This window comes from Platalea leucorodia (genome assembly GCF_965183815.1).
Source record: "Platalea leucorodia genome assembly, chromosome: 21".
Lineage (NCBI taxonomy): Eukaryota > Metazoa > Chordata > Aves > Pelecaniformes > Threskiornithidae > Platalea > Platalea leucorodia.
The window spans coordinates 605,800-625,411 of NC_138843.1; the positions used below are offsets into that span (position 1 = coordinate 605,800).

General features: G+C 50.1%; 1 protein-coding gene across 1 annotated transcript in view; it reads right to left on the reverse strand.

The window, feature by feature from the left end:
• Positions 1–2,705: 2,705 nt before the first annotated feature.
• The window catches only part of LOC309599563 (CUGBP Elav-like family member 5), a gene marked incomplete at both ends in the record, with an annotated part of 31,628 nt that continues 14,721 nt past the window's right edge, over positions 2,706–19,612 (reverse strand). The window contains 4 exons of the mRNA XM_082331111.1: positions 2,706–2,948; positions 3,923–4,002; positions 4,601–4,729; positions 12,395–12,443. Of these exons, the coding sequence (XP_082187237.1) occupies positions 2,706–2,948; positions 3,923–4,002; positions 4,601–4,729; positions 12,395–12,443 (501 nt within the window). The remainder of the gene's footprint in view (positions 2,949–3,922; positions 4,003–4,600; positions 4,730–12,394; positions 12,444–19,612) is intronic.

The following is a 19,612-nucleotide window of genomic DNA, read 5'->3' on the forward strand; positions in this document are numbered from 1 at the left end:
CCTGAACATGAGCCAGCAGTGTGCTCAGGTGGCCAAGAGGGCCAATGGCATCCTGGCTTGTATCAGGAATAGTGTGGCCAGCAGGACCAGGGAGGTGATAGTGCCCCTGTACTCGGCACTGGTGAGGCCGCGCCTCGAGTGCTGTGTTCGGTTTTGGGCCCCTCACTACAAGAAGGACATGGAGGTGCTGGAGCGTGTCCAGAGAAGGGCAACGAAGCTGGTGAAGGGTCTAGAGAACAGGTCTTACGAGGAGCGGCTGAGGGAGCTGGGGTTGTTTAGTCTGGAGAAGAGGAGGCTGAGGGGAGACCTTATTGCTCTCTACAGCTACCTGAAAGGAGGTTGTAGCCAGGTGGGGGTCGGTCTCTTCTCCCAAGTAACAAGCGATAGGACGAGAGGAAACGGCCTCAAGCTGTGCCAGGGGAAGTTTAGGTTGGATATTAGGAAAAACTTCTTCACCAAAAGGGCAGTCAGGCATTGGAACAGGCTGCCCAGGAAAGTGGTTGAGTCTCCATCCCTGGAGGTATTTAAAAGACGGGTAGATGTGGTGCTTGAGGACATGGTTTAGTGGTGGACTTGGCAGTGATAGGTTAACGGTTGGACTCAATGATCTTAAGGGTCTTTTCCAACCTTAACGATTCTATGATTCTATGTTGGAGTTCCCTTGAGCCCTGGCTTACCAGAGGTCCCAGCTCCCAAGAGCTGCCCATGGCAGGACATTTGGAGGTTCTGTAAGGAGATTCAGCAAGGAAATCCCTGCCTTCTGTATCCACTTCCAGAGACATTAGATGGCATTTCAAAGGGTTGATACCCTCTCCCTCTGATGGGGATGCTGTATGCATATGAGAACTGGCTAGGATCTCTCCTCTGGGAGAAGGGAGACCAAAGACCAGGATGACACAAGAGCAGATACAGTCAGGTGTGAGGTCAGTGCCTCAGAAAGAAGAAGCAGAGAGAGAACCAAAACCAGTGGAAAGGAAAAGGAGGAAAAAAACTGGAAGAGTGGGAGACAGGCTGAGTCTTGAGTCAAGGGGAAAGCCAAAATAAAGTCTAAAATAATGAAAGGCCAGTGAAGAATCAGAGACAAAGCAACTCATTTACAGATACAACTCAGGAGAAAGAAGATGCAGATAAGCAATGAGCACAGCCTAGGCCTGACTGGCTTCTTGTCATCAGCAGGAGTTTCTAAAGATTGGAGGGCACTTAAAGACCAAGTCTAGAAGGTCTCGCTGCTCTCCTTCCTTACACATCCTGGACCATAAGCTGATTTTGTGCCATCATAACCTCACTGTGTGGCCCATTCCTGCCTCCTTCACCATCATACCATGCCCCAGTTAGTGCCATCTCCATGACAGCAGAAGATAGACCAGAAGGATTATCTCATAGCTGACCCACAGCTGAGCTAAGCTACAACCTTAGACCTCAGGTATAGCTGACTTGCGGATTACAGGTCTGGATAGAAAAGACTGGTCCTGGCAAGAGGACCTGGTGTCTGGTCAGAAAGGGTTCTCCCCTCTAAACCAATCTTCTGCTGGAAGCCTTGGTGCTTGGAATGGTATAGCTGTTCTCAGCCTCATTACACAAGAAGAATCAAATAATCTGTGTTGGACAAATTCTACATTTGGTTCCCAAAATTCCCCAACAGTATGGAGCCTCATATGTATTGCCTCTTTTCTTTTGCTACTCCATGCTCCTGCCACACACTTAAATGGCATTTGGCAGTTTCTGGGGATTCTTTGAGAGGAAAATGGCCAACAATTGAGAAACAGTTCCTTCTCTGTCCTGTAGATGGGAAGGAGACACACCAAGTAGCCACTGAAGCCAGAGGTAAAAGAGGTGTCCACATATATGAGAAGAACAGGTTTATTTGCACCACCCCCACCACCCCCCTGGGAAAATTACTTTCAGTAACAGTTATCTACTTTTGAGTTCTTTCTTTGACACAAGCATCTCTCATGCCTTGAGCAATTTCTGAGCCTCCTTCCATGGGCTTTATACTTGGCAGCAGAGACCTGAAAGCGACAGTCACCAAGAAGACCCAAAAGATGCTCCACCACAGCTGACCAGGGACTTCTGGAGTTTGTGACCTACCTCAAACATCAATGGCAGTCACCACCATTGCTCCAAGGCAATGACGTTCTCTCGCTAAGCTCCAAAGCACAGCCAGTCTTGCCAGAGGAGGCCAGACTGCTGAAACACCTCTGACCCTCTGCTACCCACTGCTCCCTCCCTAGCATCCTGCAAACTCCCTAGTCACACTAGCCAAGAGAGAAAACCCTGGGAGCCAAGGACAGCACTGGGGGGGATTAGAGAATCTCCCTCCTGAGAATCTCAGCAGAGAAATAAACACATGAGGCTGGGTCCAGGGCTCTCATGGTGCTCCAGAAACAGAGACATACATTTGTGCCATAGACCAAGAGGAAGAGTTCACAAGTTGGCAGTCTGCCATGTCTGGCAGACATCACTCAGGAATCATGGCTCTGAGCTGTCCTCAAAACAAGACAGAAAGACACCAGGTCATACTTGACCTGTTCCCAGACACCTCCGCCAGCCTACACCACATCAGAGAAATCCAGACTCACTTTGAGAAGGTCCCAGCTCTCTCCTGTCACCCCTTCCAGGAGAGAAATGCACAAAGACTAGGCTGCTGACCAGAGAAACTGAAGCCAGGAACAACTCCCAGGTGCTGGGAAGCTTTCACGCATTTGTTACAGAGACCTGTTCATGGTCTCCCAGCCCAGGTATGGTGTTGCCCCATAGCCAAGAGGGCAGCCTTTCCCCACACACACACGCGTGATACTCACAGCCTGCGCATAGGCGCTGTATGGGCTGAACGGCAAGGTGAGAGATGGAGTGAATATCCCCAGCTGCCCCACCATTTGCTGCATACGACGGAGGGTCCTCTCCTTATCTGTGTCAGCAAACTTCACCACTAGACTGGAGGAGGCGCCCTAGGCACAGAGAGAGGAGACAGAGAGAGGAAGCAGGGGGAGAAAAGGCCGTGGGACAGCCAGAGAGTCAGCAGTCAGGCAAGGTGGGATGGGGCAGAACAGGCAGCAGAGAGGAGTGGGAAGAGGAGCAGAACAGCAAATATTGGTGTGAAAGCGCTCGGGAGGCTGCCTGGAACCTGGGCTGTGCCCTTCCCCATCCATCCGTCCATCCAACCCTTCCCTCTCCCACCCTTCCCCTCACACCCTGGGCTTTGCACAGCTGCACAAGTGGGTGCACACATCCCTGGCTGCATTCACCAGGTGGTGGTGCAGCCAGGAACACCCGGACACTCTCAGCCACAAGCACCATCTTTCCACCACCATGAGCTTGGCTGGATAGGCAAAGCAGTTCCTGGCAGCTGGAAATACCTCTGCTGCAGCAATGCACTGTCCTGCCCACAAGGTGCCCCAATCCAGGTGAGAGATTGTGAGAGAGGAGATCACAACTGCAGCGCCACTTGCACAAGAAGGCACAGCTGCGGCTACACAACCCCACACCACGCACAAAGAGTTCCCATCCACATCCAGCCTGCCCCAGAAGGCGGGCAGTGTGCTCAGACACTGCTCACATTGCTGAACTGTTAGCTTGCACCCTGCTCAGTTTTGAACTACTCCAGGTAGCTGTCTCCAAGACAAATTCATGGCCTCGTTCTTGGCTCTCTTTTATTTAGCCTTTATAGCTATTTAAGTGCTGTCACTACCAGTCTGGACAAACATAGATATACACACCAGCCCAGGAGACAAGATGGTTCCCAAAGACAAGAGCACAGATGTGCACACACACACCCCCCACACCCCACAACCACACAAGCTGGAAACTGCAGTTGAACCTGTCATCGTTTTGGACAGTGAGGGGAGGTCCCTGCAACAGGGTGACAGGAAGAGGATTGGGAAGAGGATTAGGAAGAGGGTAGGTACCCTGGCCTTATACTCACGGGCATTGTCTGGCTGCCATGGAGTGCGTGGATTGCTGCCTGAGCCTCTGTGTGAGATGAGAACTTTACAAAAGCACAGCCTGGAAAGGGACAGAAAGAGCATAGGAGATTTGCAGTGACAGGACTGCTGTGAAAGTGCCCCCTGCATCATCACGCAAGAGACAGTATCCGGATCTCAGGCAGGGAAAAGGAAAGCCACCCCAAGAAAGCAGGGAACAAAAAGGATGACTCATCCCAAGTCGTCTATCCTGGAAAAAACAGGAAGGGTCTCAAATTGTTACTTCAACGATATACTCTATAGACGATGTCACCATCTCCACCCTTGCCCCTGATTACCTCTTCCCCAGATTCGCTATGCACTCCTAATTGTGGGTACAAACATTTCAAACTGCAGACCCAGACTGAGCCAACAGGCTCACTAGTGATCCTGATAACTCAGCTACTCATCGTGCTCTGCTTCCCCTCCTTTCACCTTGGTCTCTACCCATCCTCCCCAATCTTTCCTTGCAGCAGACAACTCTTCCTGCCCTGCTCCCTATGCCTGGCTGTGATATGGGTTCCCATAAACATGGGGTGGGGGAATAAGTGCCCCAGTGGAAAGGAGGCACAGGTGGTGAGGCAGGTGAGCGCTACCTGAAGAGCAAGGAGAAAGGGCATGACACACAGAGGGGTTCACACCTTTGCTGTTACCATCAGGTCCACGGAGCACCGTACATTCATCAATGACCCCAAATGGTTCAAAGAGCCGGAGCACATCATCCTCAGACTGCTGCTTATTTAACATGCCCACAAAGAGCTTCCTGTCCCCTAGGGGCAAACACAGAAACATCAACCTTCTATGAGGCTTACAGTCCAAAGCAGGAGGATAGGGACACTTAAGCACAAAACAGCCTAGTGTGGAAAACATGCCTGGCATGGAAATGATTTGCTGTTGGCTGAAATGCTTCCAGGGGTGAGTATGCAGGGTCCTCCCAAGCTCTCCACACCTGCAAAGGTTTCTGTGGCTTCCCCTGTCCTACCCTCCCCAAAGGAAAACAAAAGATTAATAATTTCCTTCTGTTCATCAGCCCTTTCCTTTGAATGATCCAACACAAATGGTAATAAGAAAAACTGCCTGGGCAATTATACCCTTATTGAACAATATGTGAAGTCCAAGAGGTACCTTAGGAAATACAGCAGACCAACCCAGGCAGGGTGAATAAATTCCAGGACCTTTGGCTTCTGTTTCCTTTTCCTTCTCTCCAAGATCACTGTTTCCACAGCTGCTATGTAACCAAGCATCTTAGCTTCAATTTGCCCTTCCCTCCCCAGTCTAACCAGTATGTCTACCGTGCTGTCCTCTAAGGCCTGGAATAAACCCTGGCATCCTGGGTCCCAATTTGCTTCACCATAGGATCAGCCAAATGCAAGACAGTTGGGTGAGGGCCAACAAATAGCTCCATGGTCCCCACTCCCCCCTCTCCAAGGGCATTCTGTACCCATGTCACACTGGTGGGGGGCTGGAAGGCTGGCCAACACATCCAGGACTTTGAGCTCAGGGTCATTCTGGGCTCCTCCAGGGTTCCTCCATCAGAATGAATTGAGGATTATGGTTTTGTTGGGATGGCCAAGTGTGGAGGTGGGAAGAAAGGTGCACAGTGCTTTCTTCCCCTCTCTACCCCTATCAGTACACACAGGGGCCCATCACAGCCTGATGCCATCCAGTTGAGCACAAACACAGCAGTGGCTGGGGCAACATCCTCCACAGATTGCTGTGAACAGCTATTAAAATAGCACAACATTAAAATCCCAGCCTAAATGCCAGCCTGATCTCCATTTTTGCAAGGAGACAGTTGTGCCAACTACAGAGTTAACCCTGCCCCACTGCCCCAAACATGCATAGGGAGACACAACCCATAGGAGTGAATGTGTCAGGATATGGCTTGGGAAGAGAAGCGAGAGAGGATTCCTTATTGTTAGCGACAGGATCAGAGAGGCTGGCTTCAAACAAAACCAATGTAATGTGACGCACGTCAGGGAAAATAGCAAGGAAGCTGCTATCTGTTTGAGAGTGCAGTGACCTGAAAAACAACAGGTCTTGGAGCTACAGAAGCAGAGCAGGCTGCAGGGGTGGTGGTGTGTATGTATGGCAGGAACGGATGACACATTACACATTCACACTGCCGGCAAAGCCCCACCACAGCCGCTTCCTTGCTCCCCTTGGCTCAGAGGATGGTTCCCACCCAGGTAAGTAAGCAAGCTGCCTCCCCACAACTGCTCTGCCACATACAGACACACCTGGGAACACATGCAGGAAGTATCTACACGTGCCATTGGTCCCTTGCAGAAAAGCAGATGCACACACACACAACATGAATGGACAAGCACACAGTCTCATGCATGCACGGGAACATGCTTGCACATTGACCCAGCCCCAGCAGGTGCCTTCAGAAACAAACTTCCTCAGTGAGCAAGAGGGATGTGCAGACAGATGCACTCTTCCACCATGCAGACACCACAGGGAGCCACTTTGTATGGCTGCACCACCCCACAGAGCCCAAGCACAAGCTCATGCAGGCACAGCTCTCCACTAGGCACTAGATGTACATGCAACACAGATGCCACTTTGATCCACCACAGATAAAGGGTTAAAAGTGCTGCATCTAAGGCTCTTACCCAGGCTCCTGATTTGTATCATTGGAAGTGGCTCAAATATATGGCCTTGTGTATTTTTTCAAGGCCAAATTTCCTGGCTTCCCCATTTTCTTGATTCCCTGGATAACTAAAACTGTGGAAATTTCATCCCCTTCCATTTTCCTTGTGATTCTTTCTACATTTCTCCCTGCACCTGCATGACAACAGTTGCATTTTGGAGACACTATTTCAGCTGATTGAGTCCATCCAAAATTTAGTGCTCTGGCAATGCCCAATAATCCCCAGCCAAGGCACAGGAACTAATAAACCAGGTGCTGTACAGCTGCCTTCTCAGCAGTAAGACAGCATCTGCCCCCACCCAAGGGCCAGCTCAGAAATGCAGGTGGGCAAACCAGCCAAAATATAGCACATAGAGAAGGTGAAAAAACTGACTGGAAGTGGAGTGGAAAATGGGACTGGTCAGAAACATATTTACCAGGAGGTGGAGAGGAGAACGGAAACTAAAGGAACAGTATCTCTGTGCTCCCATTAACATCACCTGGTGCCATATGTGATCCCAGTTTGGCTATGGGAGGGGATACTTGAGCTCTGCAGTGTTCCCCCTTCCTCTACCCTGAATCTATATTGCAGCTGCAGCCAGGCCTTATTTCAGATATGTGCACCATGCTGCGGCCTTTGGATTGCAAACACAGCAGGAGTTCCTCAAAAAACACATCAACAAAGGGGAGAAACACACTGGGAATTATTTGTACTGTCTTTAGATGCTGTAAAATAATCCCCTGCTCTTTGAACTAACAAGCAAATAATTGTGGACTAAGACTTTAACAGCCAGAAATGCACTTGATGGTCTTGCCTTGCTCTTTAGGGACGCCAGCAGGCTGTCTGGCTGTTTGGGTCGGGGTGGCAGGGAGGTGCCAAGACAACTGGGAAAGTCAGTTATATTAGAAATTTTAAAAGCTGGAACTCTAGGTGGGGGGAACATACAGCTACATGGACATAATGCTACTTTTGTAACATTGGCCTTTTGCTTCTGGATCTGATTTTGTGTGAAGTGAGGTTTTTGTGGAAGAACAGTGGGTAACCCATGGAGAGTCAGACAAGTGGTTCCAGTTTTGGTTGATGACTAATTCAGTGCAAAGACCTGATGGCTACCACAGCCACCCAAAGCTTAAGTCTCTGCCAAGCAACAGTCTAATGGATGAAAGAGGCCACAACTTTACAATGGAGGCACCAAACAAAAGGAACCTCGTCAACTTGCAATCAAATCAACATTAAACTGTGAGTTACTAGTTGTTTTCTCCTTCAGAGGGCCTTGAAATTTCCTGGATAATTCTTGTGGTTTCATTCTCATTCTGTTGGATAAAAAGCATTTTTCTTTACCCTGCACTTTGCGAAAGGTCCATTGAAACAGTGGATGCTAGTCTCTACTCTTGCAGTTTTACTGCAGGTCTTCTGTTGTCTGACAGGGCTCACTAATGGAATGTTTTGGAAGTCCTGTGTTTATGTGGGAATTTCAGCTTTTCTTTTTTGAATTTGGAAGAAAAAAATGCCAGCCTTCCTGGCTATGCAGAACAGGTTAAAACTGTGATACCTTAGAGACTCGAGCTGTAAAGGCAAATATAAAGAAACACACCTATTGGTTTTGAATCTTTTCTGAATGCCCAGAATGGCAATATTAGGAGGGGGTGAAGTCGCTGACAACATAAGAGAAAGATTTTTTTCACAACTGTTTTCATTTCATACAGCCCAGTTCCCAAGATTGCATGTAGGAAAAGGATCCAGGCTTGTTCCCCTAGGATGCCTCTTTGCAGCAACTGGGGACCTATGAAAGGGCTCCTCTGCTGCTGACCTCTCTCCCTCTCCATGTGTTGGAGCCCAGCCCATGATCTAGTGCCCTCTTGCTTCGGGCAGCTTCCAAATAGGGGCATTCCCCTACCAATAACCAAGCTGCCTCATCTCTCCACAAGTGGGCTGAAACCCTGCAAGCCCTTTTACCTGATGTCTGCTGTCACCACTCTTAAAGCGGTCGATCCCAAATCAGCTGGCATCCTCAAGCCACTGCTGTGGGTCACTGGCTCCTTCGGCTCCCCAGCAGGGACTCCTGCAGTGCTGGAAGATCTTCTCTCCCCCACTTGTAACAGCACACCCTCCTCCTACCATTTTTCCTTCACTTCCTCTCCGGCTCTTGTTTTTCACCCTCTGATTGGCAATTTCCTATGCTGTCCAGCAACCAGGAAAATTGTCTCTGATCTCTGACTGTTGAGTTCCCATGGAAACATGCTCTGGGCACAGTCAGTCACCCAGGCAGCAGGAGGAGGGCCAGTGCAGAGCATGTCGCTGATGAAGATACCACAGGAACAAGCGAGGAGTTAAGGCTGAATGCTTTGGCCATGAGAGAGAGAGGAGAGCACACAAGCACTGGACACTGCTCCTCTTTAAACCCAGTGCATTTAGGTCATCTCGCCAGCAGCTGTCAGCAGCAAGGATCAGGGAGAGGGAGGAAGCCTGCTCAAGCAGTTGGCTGTGGATGGGACACAGCAAATCTCCTTGGGTATGCAGAGAGCTTCCTTGTCTCTAAGGCAGTGCTAATGGGCTTGGGCTAGCTGTCGTATCACATCAGTGCAACAGAGTGCTCCAGGTCTTGCAAGAAGCACAGACAAGCTCCTCTGCCCCCTCACTCCGTCTCCTCCTGGCACTCCCAGGCTCACATCAGAGGCGTGAGGGAAAGGAGGAAAGAGCTGACAAAGCCTGTGCCAGAATCACAGGTCCCCCTCTGAACTAATGCAGGCAGCATTGTTTTACTAGTGAATTCCTTCTGCAGGGTGCAGTAACACTGAGCATCCAGATATCCCCATACAGCCCCTGCAGGGCTTGGCCAAATCTGCCTCTTTGGCACAAAATTAGCATATCTCAGACCAGGAGACAAATTCTGGTGCTCTAACTTCATGTACTTAATTCAGGGTGCTTAATTTGTGACATCAGTCCCTGGAGAGGATAATGCAGAGCAGAGCCTCACTGATGCATGCAGCTGTTCCCTTGACAAATTCCTAGTTCAAGCAGTTCTGCCCTGCCCCAAATCTTTCTTTTACCTCCTACCAGTGTGGGGCTATTGCTATAGGGAATGGCTCTTCCCATATCTGCAAACCTGCTCATCCACTTCGCTGACAAGTGGAGCATCACAACAGAAACCTTTGGAAAGAGCAACCTGATTCAGACAAATATAGGGTGCTGTCTTGACGCTGCTTCTGTCTCAGGAAAAATTCCAGTTTGTCATGGATCCTGCAGGAGCTACTTGTTTCTGAGCTCTGCAATGAAGCTGGAAGGAAGCTAGGCACATGGGCTGGACGGTTGCAGGTGTTCAGACTCCAAAGGCTGCTTTTTTCTATGACCTTCTCCATGGGAAGCAGAGCTGATGCCCTGATGTTTGCAGTCATTAGAGATTGTGGCACTTTTCATAAGCTTAGAGATTTCAGAGTCCAGTACCTTGACCAAAAGCTTGCCTCCAAATCAACATCCTGTTTTTGAACCTGTCAGCCTATTTCAGCTTAATTTGACAGAGGAGCTGAGGCATCAGAGATGTTAAGTCCCAACACATTTTGTGATACTAGGTGGCTGTGTATAGAAGAGAGTCCCTAGTAGTGCCCCACCAGCAAAAGAAAGACTGCAGAAATTACCTCAGCCTAGTATTAGACACCAGAGATTCCAGAGTTGCACTCATCTAAGGGACAAACTGTTAAGAAAACAAACCTGCAGTGGTCAGTCTGTTCACAGCCTGAAGTGTCTGTTTGGTCTGTTTTTACTGCGGTTGTGTGAGAGCTGAATGCAGGGGGTCAGCTGTGCATGGGTGGTACTGGTGAAGGTAAATGCGTGCATTTGCCTATGAATGTGTGTGTCAAGTGGGCACATGTATGTATTTGCAAAGCAGTGCACACATGGGACATCTGTCTGTAGGTACATCTGCCTGTGTCTCTGTGTTGGCTGTGAGGGTTGCTATGCAGCCATGTCTTACAGCCTGAGAGTGCATGGGATCTGCCAGTGTGTACATGTAATGGTTTTGCGATGTGGAATTATTGGTACGGCTGGCAAAGGCTTTCCCAGTCTCCTATGCTTTTTTTTTTTTTTTTTTTTTAAAAGACTCATTAGGAATAACCTCAGACACAACTACACAATTTCTGAATTAATTAGAAATCTGAGGTGCAATTTTTTAAAATCAATGTGGTGGGTGAAGGATTGACCACCTAATGGTTGTATTTAGAGGCAATATGAGGTGTTGGTGAGCAGCTGTCTTCCTCTATCCGCACTGCAGGCACTCTAAAGGATAGCTCATCCATTCCTAATATTGGTGTCAAGAGTGAGAGAGTGAATCACCCTGAAGGCACTGTTCTCTTTTTACTGTCCATAGCATGGACAAGGACCTTAACCTGAACCCTGAACCTGGGGGCTGAAGTAAGGTGAGATGAATCCAGTCCTATGTGTTTTAGGCATGCTAGTTTCTTTGGAGGCTTAAGCCACAGTTCTTTTCAAAAGAAGTACGTCTATAGGTGGCGTGTCTGGGATTCTCCGTATAGCCCAAGGGAATAAAAATGCCCAGACTTCAGTAAAAGTCAGGTGTCTTATCCCTCAAGTAAATAATGAAAAGTCACAGATTCTGTTTGGAAAAATGATCTGACTTAAGCAGATAAACTTTTTTTTTTTCTAAAAAGGAGGATCACACAACCATAAATACACACATTCATATAAAATATTATAAAATATATCTCATGTTCCTGCCAGTGCAATAATTGAAAGTCACTACAAACTGCTTGGAAGTGACCCCTTAAAATTTAAAACAAAAGCCTTCCAAATCTAAACACAGCATGCAGGATATGCTGCCCTACAGGACAGTCTCACACACATTCTCCACTCCCCACTACTAAACTGCTTTCAGAGGCAGCACCAACAGCACAAGGAATGGAGAGAAAAGAAATGTATCGGTAAGACAAGGAAAAGCAGCAAAACAAGTTCATAAATTTGGAAAGGGCTGGAGTTGCAAACCTTTTCCACCTGGAGGAGGCATCTGAGCTGTTGTGAGCTCCCCACTAAATTAACAGAGATTCTTCTGTTCCCAGTCTTGCAACTCTGAACTACTCCGTATATGCTGCTCTAATCAAGCTGGTCCCCTGCAGGCTGACAGCACCTCCATCTCAGGCCTAAATTCAGGATCCCTTCCCTTCAGACACTATTTCCCCATCACATGCTATTTTCTGCAACAGCACTTGGGCCCTGAGAGGGTGATGGGGGCTGCTGCAGGCCTGAGAATGAAGGGGCTGAGACAGTCCAACAGCAATGGAGGAGGCAGAGGAGTGAGCTGCAGACAGGAGAATCAGCTGTGGAGCAGTGAGCTGAACAGGTTAAAAAGCCAGTGCTGCTGCAGGGATCTGGCTTTTATTGGGCTGATCAGGTAGAAGAATGAAGAAACCTCTTCCCAGCTGCTTACACCTTCCAGGAGCCCTCGTGCCATGCACCAAAGTGCATGCCTGCTTCAGTAACCTCCTGAGGCAGACACTGTCAGGCTAATAGTACCCTCAAAGGGCTGAGAAAGAGAGTGGAGCAGGCAGCCACATTACTACCCTTAGGACTTGGGGTGCTCTCAGCTGCCTGCTGTGCCAAGCTGAAGGCTCCCCATCAAAGCCTATCCCTAGACTCTCCTCCTGCCCCCCCAAATTCCCTGCCACATACAAACATCCCTGCATACAGATGGCGGACAGAGGAAGGCCAGGTCAGGACTCTGCATCTTTACTTGGTCCCCCTCACAAGCACAAAGCCACCAAAGGAGAAACAAGGAGAGATGACAACTACCTCCACGGCTCTCGCTGTCTGCAGGTTTCACTTGAATCGGGCGCGCCATCTGCAATGAAAGAGAAATGCAGAGGGTTAGAGCTTGGCCCATCTGCCTGGCACACGGTACTGCCGGCAGTGGCACCAGGGTGCCCCTTTCTGCCTGCTGTGCAGAGTAGGAGAGTGGCAGAAGGGAACCAAGACATCATGATGGCAACCAGAACCCTTGGAGAAGGGACCACATGGATTTCAGACTTCTCAAAAGGAAACCTGGTGCTTTCCCCTGCTCAGCTGCTTGCCTGCAGGGAACAGCTCTCCTGGAAATGCCCACCATGCATAAATCTCCACCTCCTCAGAGACAGCAAGTGGCAAAGAAAGGACTCCAAGGAAGCAGCTCATCACCATGAGACTGGAGCCTGAACAGTGGTCAGGGTGGCCTAAGGTGAGACTATGCCTGGAAGCTCTTTCTATGCCCACCCTGACTCGATGCAGGCATGGTCACCTCACCTAACTGAGCCACTTACTTTCCTTGCAGGAGGGAGGAAAGACTGCCTCTGGACTTGGCTAGAAGCAGTACAGCAAGCAGGCACGTTATGTTTTCCCTTCCCCAGCCCCCATGCAGTCAGAGCTCTGTACACCAGAGTGGCTCTGAAGAAGGGCAGTGCTGCTCTCCAGCAACATCTCCTGTCCACACGGGGAACGCTCAGGTTGAAAGCAACAAAACTTGTCTCGCTTGGTTGTGGAGCAGAGCTGTTTATCTCTCTTGAACCCGTTAGTGTCATCAGCAATAATCCAACCACAAGCAACAAGCCTGAGGGGTAGCTTAGCTCACGTGATACGGGGTCTCTCCAGGTAAGACAGAACACTTCCACGCATTAAGTAACCCACAGCTTTAACTGTCTGATTTGCAAAGCAGGGCTAAACTCTTGTCTGCTGGAAAGTATGTGCGTCCTGTGCTGCCCAGAAAGGCAACGGACAAGCTGTAGCCTCCTTCCCAGGCTAGCAGGAGCCAGCTGAGCCAGAATCTCCTCCGAGGAATGGTGTACAAGGCAGATTTCCACATTCACAGCACATCTCACTCCATGTCTCTCAGCATCATTCACAGAGGCTGACAGTGACTTGAATCAGTGACATTCATAATAAAAAAACAATCAGAATATCTCAGGTAAGAAAGACCTGCACGCAAGTTGCAGGTCCAGGCATAGTCTGCCCCCTCTCTTCAGGAAAAACAGCAACCACAACAAAACAGAAATGAAATCAAGCCATAAAAGTCACCAACTGAAATGTGTTTACAAGCCAGCATGCAAAATGTGGACTGCTGTCAGTCTCCAAGCAGTGGCTGAGCCAGACTGGCCAGAAACCAGAGGAAGAGCCCACATTCACAACAGCTGGAGGAAACCCATGAAGTAACTTTGCAGTTCACAGGACAGAGATGCCAACCAGAAGGTGACAGGCTGCCGTGGCATGGCACACCGCTGCTGAAGCCTGACTGCTGGGCATGGGAGAGCACTTGTGGCAGCTGGGGGCTGTGAGCTGGCTTCCACTGACTGGTGGATCTCAGGCAGGATGAGCAGAAGCTGGGACCAGTCCCAAGTGATACCATCCCTGCCTCAAGGAGCGATATGGGGCTGCTTGACAGAGCCAGAGACTGGCTGGCAGCTCCTCAAAGAAAGGCCAAGCTGCTGCCATGCTGCACCTCGGTAAGCAGCAGTGCCAACTCCAACTCCATCTCCCAGGACTTGTTGTGTCATTTGGGGGAGAGGAAAAGGCGCAGGGTCCCTTTCCCACTCTCAATCGGCTGCATGGATTTGCAGAGCTCCTAACATCCCGCTGTGCTGCCACATGACCCCAGCATGTACAAGACTGGCACTCACCAGCCTCTGGGTTGCTGTTTCCCCCAAGAACTGCCAAGGACCAGGCATCTCTTTCAGCCCATGAATGGGGTGGGATGGGGGGGCAGGGGTTCAGAAGGATGAAGTCACACATTGTTCCAGAAAGCCTCAGATTTTCTCCCTGAGAGGCAGTGGCTCCTATGGCTGCTCCCAGCCTCTGGCAATATACCTGTGCACGCCGAGGCTGGGGGTGTTTCAGCAGCAGGCTGGGTGGGAGAGGGCAGGCAGCCCAGATGTGTGCTCGATAGAGAGGACTCAGTGCAGAGCCAAGAGGGGCAGCTGGCCACCGCACTCCCCACTGCTCCCACAGCAATGAGAAATAGCTTTATTTCTACCCAGGATGCAAAACCAGAATTAAGCTAAACAGATGGGGAGGGAGATAGAGGGCCAGACTCAGATCTCAGTTTCTGTGAGGAGCAAATCCATTTGGGGGGAGGGAGGAAGGGATGCCGTGGAAGCCAAGAGCATCACACCCCCACATGAGCACAGACCCACCCAGGGATGCTGGGGCTGAGGGCTTGGGGCAAGGAGTAGGAAATGATGGGGAGAGGTGAGGGAGGGGGTTAAGTACCTGAGGACATCTCCCTGTCCCCTCCCCCAACAGGGCTTTCACTCCAGCTTCCAGTACCTAGGGTAAAGGAGGTGTTGTCATGGAAACAGTTATTCACCACATGGAACCTGACATTTGTAGTTGCCATGGAAACCAGCTCTTGGGGGCATTCCCTCTGCTTTGCACAAAAGAGATATTTTGATATGATCTCTGGGGAGGGGGCCCCCCTCTACCCATCTGTCCACCCCTTTCTTTCCCCCCATCCCAGGGACTGCTACGCAGCCAAGGGTGCACTGCAGGGCCTGCCCCTGGGATGGTGAGCCATGGCTGGCCCTACTGAACCTGCCCACCATGGGGGAGTGTACCCCGCAGAGTCACACACCCATACCAGGGCAACATGCCCACAGCAGGACCATGGCAAAATGCCTGCAAGACAGCACCGGTAGTAGAGGTGCCAGCGCCGATGCCAGCACAGTGATGTGGGTTAGCACTGGTGCAAGTCTGGAAGGAGTGTCTGGCTGCAGCGACAAGAGGAAGCGGGGCTGTCTAGGGTGAGATCAAGCATGTGGCCTGCTCTGCAGCCCACAGCTGTGGCCACAGCTTCTCTCTTGCCTACCTGACACAGCACCTTGGCAGGGCACAGGAAGACTCACTCTCTGCCAATGTCAGACCAAGTCCTCAGTCAAGAGCTACCCATTTCCAGAGACCTTGCCAGCTCCAGTGACTTTGAGAGCCACCCACCGAACTGAGTTCTCGTCTTTGGGCTGGTCTTCATCTGTTCTGGAAGATGTGAGTAAAGAGGAGAAAACAAGATACAAGAAATTTGTCCAGATGCTGAGGCTTGAAGAAGAGCAGCAGGATTCTCTGCCTGCTGCTTCCTGAAATGGGAGGTCCCCCAACTGAGGCAGAGGCAGACATGGTCCTCCTTGCAGAGAACTGGACACCCAGAGGCTTCCACAAACAGGATAACAACACTTTAATCCTACTAAGTCCCATGTTGCCATTAAAGATGAACAAAATGTCAGAGGCCTCTCAAGCACAGGTGTGAGACTACAAATGCAAAGAGTCCCCAGTTGCTTTAACTCAACAACATAGGTTGCAAGGCCTTGAGAAGTGTCCCTGTGGAGTCCTAAACTCTGTATACAGCGCTCAGACAAAGAGCTCTGTCCCCTACAGGAACTCAACACACAGAAAGGATGGTCAAGCTTCACCCTTTCATCTGAGGGAGAAAGAGAGTAACAGGACAGCAGGGAGGACAAGCTTCTGGCTTGCACAGCAAACCCTGGAAGTACAAATCTTCTGGCCTCCAGCCATCATCTCAAGCTGCACGGTAATCAGAGAACACACCTGACCCTAAGAAAGCCATATTTGTACATGCGCAGCTGGGCCCAGAATCCAACAGTCAGGATGTGCCCGTCTTAAATTCCAAGTGCCAAGCAGATGCACATGCACAGACATGCATGCCTTTACCACACAAGAACACAAACATATGTGAACACACATGTGGCATACAGAACTTGAGCAAATGATTTATGAGCCTGTGCCTGCCTCACTAGCTGAGCTTTATTTTCCTCATTAAATTACTCAGCTGAGCGTTATTATTCTTCATTTCTGAAGAATATCACATTAACATTTATCACATGCTGTCAGGCCACCATGGGCCAAATGTCCCCCACCCGGAGTCCCTCACCCCCGCACTTCCTACCCGCTGCTAACGACAGACTAAGAGCTGTCAGCTCCATGACCCACTGGACTCAAGAAACCTTCTGGAGCCACATGCAGCAATGGACACCAGAGAGGCAGAACATGGGAGGGGGCAAAGCTCCCACTGCCCCCCTTCAGCTTCTCTCTCACATTTGCCCTCCTGGCTGGATGCACACCTTCCCTTTCCAAACACAGCCATGCTTACCCTCCACAGCCCACAGCTCTCACATACGATGTTTCTCTGTCTGCATGGCTCTCCTCCTAACAAGGACGCAGCCTTCATTAGCTTGCTTTTTTTGAGGTTACTGGTGGGAAGCAACTGGCCAGCCTGATGAGGACATGGAGCTATACTGACCACCAGAGCGTTACATGGTACAAAGCACAGCAGCTACATTTCCTGCGTAGCCCTCAGGGAGCAGAGAGCCTAGAGGTTTCTAGGGAAGAGCCAAGGGTGACAGGCCTTGCTGGCAAGTGTCTAGATCACATCGCACCCCATCCCCAGCATCTGGTCAGCTTAGAGAAACAGGGAACTGTGCTCTGTTTGGGCTTCCTCCCTGCTTTCAAGGAAATGCTCCCCCACCCTTGTAGCATTCTTGGGATCAAGGATCTAAGGAAAATTGCTGGCCCTGCTAAAGTCAGAGGAAGCTTTGCTATTGGTTTCACCAAGGCCAAAATGCACCATTTCTCTCACCACACACCAAAAAAAACCTTCTGGAGGTGAACTAGCTCCCCACATTTACACCGATGCCCAGCATGAGCTGTCATCTCAGCAGTCTGGTAGCCATGTTCTCCAAGGAGGAGCAGTGATCCCCAGCTCTCGCTTCCTCAGCTTTCAAACTGCAAAAGTTGGGTAGAGAGAGAAAGCCCCCTGGGACAACAAGGCAAGCCTCTCTATTAATTAGGAGTAAGTGATATAAAATAGCCCCTCAGGTGCAATGCAGGGGAACCTCATAGTGTTAAGTGGGTCAGAGGCAGAGAGCATGAAACACACAATGCAGGCTGGCTCCTCTGGGACGTCAGGAACCAAAAGGCATCCAAGGCCATTGGCAGAATTAGGTCCTGGGCTCTTAGGCTTTGCAATTTGTGGGCTGGTCCTTTTCTGGACAGTTAAAAATGCCTTGCCTGAATGATCACAACCACTTCTAGCTGTGCAGAGTACATAAATCTAAATGCTGATTTGCTCATTTGGATTCTGTTTCTGGTCAGGAATGCAAGCAGTGATGGATTGGTGCCAGTCTCAGTGCTCGAGTCTCCTGCTTGCATATTTCCACTGACGTTTCAGCATACCTTGGTCCCATGCAGAAGAATCAGCCTTCCCTGAGAAAGGGGAGTTGTCTCGCACAGAAATATGAGCAACATTAGCACCGAGCACCATTCCAGCACAGCTCTAAAGGCTGCTTATCAATTCGCCTCATCCATTATGAAGGAGGCAAGGATAATTATGAGTACTGTGTTCCAAGTGGGGGAATCAAGGCACGTGACGATGAAGGTCATGCAGGAAGTCTGTAGCAGAAGCAGGATGCGAAGTGCAGAGTCCAAACCGCATAGCTCCTGCCTTGCACAGCTAAGGCCATCTCTTTTTGCATGAGCAAGGGAGATTGTCAGAGGACTTCACCCAAATGCTTTGTGTCACCAAGAGGAGGACTCAAACTCCTCTCACAAGTTTCTTTGGGAGGTATTTTCCCTACCCCCAGCACAGAGGGCAAATCAGGCAGAGCAGGGAAGTTATCTACCATTTCCCACCAAAGCTGAGTGCATGCAGGAATCAGCAAGCAGACATCTGAGCAGCATGTGGGCCACAACACACATGGACTGGTTGCTTTGCCTCTTGGATTCTCTGCTCCTCTGTGTTCCTTCTCCCTTAACACAGTCAGACATCCTTGTCCCCACTGTAGCTAGTGCTGCTCTGGGAGGAAGGCAAGCAACTTATCACCATGACTCAGAAAGCCTTTGGATCTCCCTGGTATCTCTATGGAAGTGACAGCACCATTACTGTGCATTAACATCAGACAACCAGCAGGGAGGCCAGCCCAACACAGCAATTACAGCCCCTATCATGTACGTGACTGTTTGGCCGACACATTTAAGTGTGGTCTCTCAGGACTCCATGGTCAGTGTGCCCTCATGGGGCTCCTTCCTTGATGTTTCAGTGCACCGCAGGGCACCGCATCAAGGAGGACATTAGATGATCTTCCCTGTTGCCCTGATCTCTGCTTGTCACTTGTGATTAGTGCCACTGAAGGTCAAAGGAGCTTTTAGGTGAGAAAAGGAAAGTGCCAACTTTCTCAAATCCTTTTCTACAGGTGCTAGAACAACAAGTTTCCCCCAGAGGCAACAGGAAGAAAAATCCTGGGCCAAATTCAGGTGAGTATCTTTCTGGTTTCAAGGGGGCTTTTCAGCAGTGCAAAGAGTAGTAGTATTTGGCCCCAAACTTCCTCGTGCTCCTCCCCACTCTTGCAAGACAGGGCCGAAGGAACTGGAAACCCCAAAAGCTCCTCTAGCAAGTTTGTCAAGACCACAAGAAATCATTCTGGCCACCAGAAAGCCACGCGCCTGAGGACCCAGGCACAGCTTGGTGCTCAGGCCCACAGCCCTGCATCAGCTGCAGGATCTTGCTTCAACAGAGACAGGGTCTTGCCATCCTCAGCTTGCCCAAGGAGGCCGTAATCACAGGAGCCACTCCCAGCTCAAAGTAAGGTGGAAAGTGCTTAGCAGGCCTACAAAAAGCAGGAATAAGATGCTATGAGATGGGTCACCAAGTTACTCTGAGCAAGTGCAAGAAAGCTGCAGAAGGGAAAGCTGGGAGCACTGCCACACTCACCTGGCTTTGATCTTTCTGTCAGTCTGTTTGGAGAAGACATTCAACACCCATCTTTCCCTGTGCTCAGTGGTGCACCACTGACCCTGCCGCACTGGACAGTGAACATGCTCAGGTGCTTCTCCATGCACAAGTGGGAACCTCCAAGGACCTCAGCAAGCTGGCAAAGGGCAGAGCGAGGGGCACAGGAACCCTGAGCTGACAGACACAGCTAGGTCTGCAGAGAGCTTGCACAGGCCTCTCATGGATGTGCTGGAAGGTTAACATGCTGTAGT